We start from the raw sequence: 5,600 nt of genomic DNA on the forward strand, positions 1-5,600 counted from the left end.
TGATCCCTAACCCAGTCCTCCTCAACCAGCGAAAACTCCTCTTTAATCTTGCTTTCCTTTGGGACCTCAGGGGACTGAGGCGCCTGAGGACAGTTTGCAACAACGTAGCAAGAGTCAAAGAAGGCATTCAGTAACACTGCCTTCTTTCTGTCCTCTGTCTCCAGGGTACCCACCTCATTCCCCAGAGGGCCTACATTGCCTCTAGTGTTAGTTTTGTCAGGAATGTATTTGAATAAGCCCTTTCTGCTGTCCTTGACTTCCCTCACAGTTTTAATTCCAAGGAGGCCTTAGCTTTTCTAATCGCCTCCCTACACTCTCCGACAGCAGTCCTATACTCCACTCAAGTGGCCAGCGATTTATATATAGTCTTCTCCCCCCTGAGTCTACCCAGCAGATCCCTGGTTAACCATGCAGGTCTCCTGGATCTCTTGATTTCCTGCCTGTTGGGATGCACTGATCCTGAGCCTGGAAGAGGTGGTCCTTGAATAGTGACCAACTCTCTTGGGCCCCTTTACCTTCCAGTTCCCTGTCCCATGGCGTATCCACTAGCAATTGCTTGAAAGAACCAAAATCAGCCCTTCTGAAGTCCAGTGCTGCGATCCTGCTAGGTATTTTATTTCTACCGCACAAGATCCTGAACTCCACCACCTCATGGTTGCTGCAGCCAAGATTGCCCTCAACCTTCACTGCTTCAAACAGACCTCACCTGTCGGTGAGCACAAGGTCCAGCAGCGCTCCTCTCCTGGTCAGCTCATTCACCATTTGCATCAAGAAGTTATCATCGATGTACTGGAGGAACCTCCTGGACTGAGGATGACTGGCTGTGTGGGCCTTCCAGCAAATGTCTGGGTAGTTGAAATCCCCCATGAGAACCAGGGCCTGTGATCCAGAGGCCACTGACAGCTGCCTGTAAAAGGCCTCATCAGCTTCCTCATCCTGATCAGGTGGTCTGTAACAGACACCCACCACAGTATCACCTACACTAGCCTGCCCCTTAATTCTTACCCACAAATAATCAACTTGCTCCTCATCTACCCCTGGATAGACCTCAATACATTCTAGTTGGTCTCTCATGTAAAGAGCAACTCCACCACCTCGTCTCAGCCTTAGGCTGTTTACACCTGTAAATTGGAAGAGGGGAGAAAAAAAAAGCTTTAAAGGAGCTACATGAAAAATGAGCACATGAAACTCAGATTATTTCTTCCAATTGACTGTGGCAAGGGAAAACAGGCTTGGGAATGATTATTGTTTTGGACAAAGCAAAAGTCAGAAGGTAGAAGACTCAAGCAAAGTACTCATTTTGTGCAGTTTTAAGCATGGCACTTACAGCATCCTTTGCTAATCTGGAGAACTGCATGTCAGTCATTATGCTGCTCCTGGATGCAAGTTGCTTCCATTTGTCTGCTCTGCACCACACCAGACAGACCTGGCAAGGCACAGCCAGTGCTCAAGTAGCTTCTAGAAATGCTTTCACCTGCCTTTTTCTGTATGATAAAACACACTGAGTGAGCTGTGTGGTCCTACCTCTACTTCCCCAAAGATAGAGTTTGTGGTGAAGTGCTAGTCCAATTCAAAAGTCAATTTTTGAAGTGTTTCTTTTATCAAGAACAAACTTGTTTGCTTTCTTCTAGCCAATAGTTCAATCCATTCATAATTTAGTCAGATAACACAGTGATCTGAAAACTCCCCGCTCTGGCTTCTCAGTAGCAGTAGACGTCTCCTTACCCAGCTGCTCAGCAAAAGTTTGCTCAACTTCCCAGCACTCATGTGTTGAAGAAAATAATCATTCAACTGTCACTACACCCTTGACCTCAGAAGGGACATGCTTTGTTTCGCAATGCAGCTCTACGTGACTTTGAGAAAAAACAAAAAGGCCTATGCAGCAGATGGGGACAAATCCTAGAAGAGGAAGAACCCAATGTCAGAGCTCCTGAGCTTTCCCAGGCTCTGCAATGTGTTCACAAAGCAGCTTGGCCACCGCTGTCAACACTAAGAACCTTGGAACATGTTGCTGGGTTTAATTCTTGATGGCTGCAATAAGGTGAGGTGTGCCCCCTTCCAGCCATAAGAAAGGAGCTGCCAGTCAGAGATACTACAGTTCGCTGAGGCAGCGAATATTAGGCTTATTTCCAGAGGAGATGGGCTAACGAGGTGCTAAGCAGCTCTACAAGGGGTAGTGACAGAGACCATACCGAGTTTCTCTTGTGTTGGGACCTTGATTGTTTTTTGTTTTGAGTGGCTGAATCATTGCTTGCCCAGGTGGTATTAAACCGTGGGTGAGCTGATAACGTTACAGCTACCACTGTGGAATTTAAAAGGGGGCTGCTCTTGCCAGAAGTTGTAGTTTGGGGGATTTGGATGGTGGTTATGTTGGAAACGAAGCTAAGTCAGTAAGTTCTTCAGGTGAGAGTTTGTTCTTAAGAAATGGCAGTATGCTTTCTTTGTGTTAGATAAACTTGAGTGAAATAATGGGTTTGTAAGTTCTATATTTAATATAAGACTTCTTAAAGGGGCTTTTGAATGTTTAGTTTATTTGCTTGTGTATTGTTTTTAAAAGCTTATATTTCTAAGGCACACAAAAAGCTCCTAAAAGAATGTTTTATTATATTTTGAAGTGTTTCAGTTTGATATTTGATTCAGTTCCTCTCCACTTCCGAGGAGAGCTTCTCATTACCTAAAAGTAACTAACGATTAAAACTTGAGAATGATTCTATATACAGAAACACAATATTCCTGTGTTTGTTTTCCAGTTGCTTTGTGTTATATATAGGTAGTATTCAGTGCTTGAGGCTTTACGTCAGTGATAAGTGATGTTAGAATGGATGCAATATTATACAAGAAGATAGGACTTGTGCATTTGTAATAGACTAAGCTAAAACAAAATTTCTCTTTTTTCTGTAAGTCTTATTCCTGACTGCAGCCTGTTATCTTGCAGCAATAGGTCCCCTCACCTTTGGAAAACAAAATCTGTTTGAAGTGATTTCCAGTAGATGAAGTTGTTCATGCTTCAGATAAATATATGAATTTCTAGCTCTGTCTCTCACAAGGTCAACACTGCAGAAGCTGCTTGGGTTCTTACCGGGGTAAGTTCAATGAAGCTTCGCTGTAGGGTTTCTGAACATGTGTATTGAAGCTTAGTTTGCTTAACCTTTCTCCTTACGGGTAGTCTTCCTTTGATACTGAGTCAGAGGATGTTGCTCCCAAGTTCTATCTGAATCTCTTTAACTGTTTTGGAAATCTACTGGATGCCTGACCTGCTGCTCTGACTGAGCTTGTAGAGGTCTTTCAGCTGGAAACCTGTCAGAATCTCCCAAAGCAGCAGCCTGACTAATCTACTCCTTCAGACAAAAGTATAAACAACTATCAAATTTTCTAAGAGGGAAGAGCTGACTTGTAAGGGAATTAGAAAGGCAGTGAAATGATGAGGAAGAAAGGATTTAAATTCTCAGTTTCTCTGTCTGCTTTTTTTTTTATTATTTTATTTTTTTCCTCTTTTTTTACCCTAGATTGATATTAGAATGTCTGAATGTGGGAAGAAAACTGCAAAGCCCTTGCTTGCATCAAAGAGAAACAGATCAGCCAAGGCTGGACTGCAGTTCCCTGTGAGTCGAGTTTACAGGTTCCTTAAAAGAGGGAACTATTCTAAGAGAGTTAGTCCTAGTGCTGCCATCTACCTGGCTGCAGTGCTGCAGTATCTGAGCAGAAAGATCCTGGAGGCGGCAGGGAAGACTGCAAAGGAAAACAAACACAGGATCCTGCCCAAGCACATCCTGCTGGTCGTGAGAAATGACGAAAACCTGAACAAGCTCTTCTCTGGTGTGACCATTGCTCAAGGAGGGGTGTTACCTAATCTTCCGCCTGAACTTCTTCGTACTAAGTCCTCCTCATAGAAATCATCCCACAGATATGGCAAATCACAGCAGTTCTAGCTGCTGCCAGGCTCCTGACCTTGTGGTGGTGTTAATGTTGAATTTCTCCACAGCTCAGAGTCACTTGTGCTGGTTGGCATTTTTTTGTGTAAGCTTATGCCTGTGTCTACCTCTGTGCATGTCTGAAGAGCCACTAAAGACAGAGTTGTTAGTTAAGTTTCCCTTGCTACATCCTCCAAAAGCTTGAATAAATAAGTGTGCAAAGGACTGATGTCTGTCTTATTCCCTTCTAGAAAATACTTGCTGTATCAAAAAGAATATTTTCTTTGGCAGTGCAGTTATCTAAGGAAACCTAATTTATGGTCTTTAAAGCTTGTATCTCTATGTATATGGCTGGAATCTCCTTATTCAGTGTGTGTAGAAGTCTGGTTCATCTGAGCACTTCAGATCTCTTCATGGACAGTTAACTGTTCAGTCTAAATAGGTGATCTGCCTGAGAAACTTAAGCTGGACTGAATTATAATGATGGTACAGCTATGAATTATCTTCCCTAACATTTGGATAGGGGGATAGGGCTGTACTATAACCTTAGAGTGTTGATGCACACACCTTGGTCCAATGATGGTGTTGGAACTGTCCTCTGAGTTTCTGTATTGATGGAACACAATCCAAGGAGCCTTCTACAGACAGTATATAAATCTTGTCAGTGCATGACTGTTAAAGATCTTCTAGAAATTTATCTTAAGAATGGATCCAAACATAATTTCTATCTCCCTGGTACTGAGAATCTCCTTAGCTGCTTAGAGGCTTGTTCTGTTAAGATCCAGATTGAGGAAACCCGTGCATTAAAAGGCAATCTGGGAAGTAGCCTTTTCCAGGACCTTGCAAAACTCACATCTTTCACTTACGGAGCCTTAAAGGCTATCTAGGCACTACTGGATTTGCACTCTGGATTGCAACTTTATGGTGGACACACACTAGTGTTAATGTTTGCTGTGCTGCAAAAGATTTTGTTCAACAGCTTCATCAGCAGGATGCCACTCAAATTTAAGAGCCTTTTAACTGTTCTATTAGGTGTTTGAATAATTCTATTTGTAACATGGAGCAGGAAGGTGTTAGTGTCTAGCAGCTTCAGATATATTAATTCAGCCAAGTAAAAAGACTCTCTGGCAAACTGCCTTAAGTCTGACACTGCCTTCCAAAGGTTTTGGGAACCTCTGTTCTCCATATCTGCCCTATAATAATCCATATTATGATGCTGCTTTCTCTGGTTTAATTCAAATTATCTACCTGGTTTTGTGAGAATCGAGACCTTTTTGAAGAATGAGCTGCAGAGGTCTCATCCCTTTATATAGGCGCGCTAGGGATTTAAATGAAGGGCCAGAAGCTGGGAATTGAGGTGGTGCGGAACTGCAGCCAGAGACCTTTCTGTATGTGAAATCTCAAGTATGTGTGTGAGCTGCAAGCACCTACTAGAGGCTAGTGTATGAGAAGACAAAGGGAGGAGAGTCTGGTATCCTGCATAACTGGCTCCTGTAAGAACTGGAGGTAAGTGGTTTGTAGTGTGTAGAAAAATGTTGTTGTGAGGCCAGCCATAAGATCAGCCATCGCTATTTCTGTAAATGTGGCAACCATTGCCTAGAGATTGAAATGCTGGCCTGTTTGTGAACCAAACCCTCTGTCTTGGAAAGCAACAGCAGCTCCTTAAGGGGGCTGCTGGTTGTTTTTCTG

General features: G+C 43.1%; 1 protein-coding gene across 1 annotated transcript; it reads left to right on the forward strand.

Moving 5' to 3' along the window:
• Window positions 1–3,506: 3,506 nt before the first annotated feature.
• Window positions 3,507–3,890, forward strand: LOC104273140 (histone H2A, sperm-like; the record flags this gene model as incomplete). Its single annotated transcript, XM_009868362.1, has 1 exon — window positions 3,507–3,890. A coding segment is annotated over one exon (384 nt), but the record flags the coding sequence as incomplete, so codon positions are not given.
• Between the last annotated feature and the right edge of the window lie 1,710 nt (window positions 3,891–5,600).

The sequence above is a fragment of the Apaloderma vittatum genome, unplaced genomic scaffold (assembly GCF_000703405.1).
Source record: "Apaloderma vittatum isolate BGI_N311 unplaced genomic scaffold, ASM70340v1 scaffold14594, whole genome shotgun sequence".
Lineage (NCBI taxonomy): Eukaryota > Metazoa > Chordata > Aves > Trogoniformes > Trogonidae > Apaloderma > Apaloderma vittatum.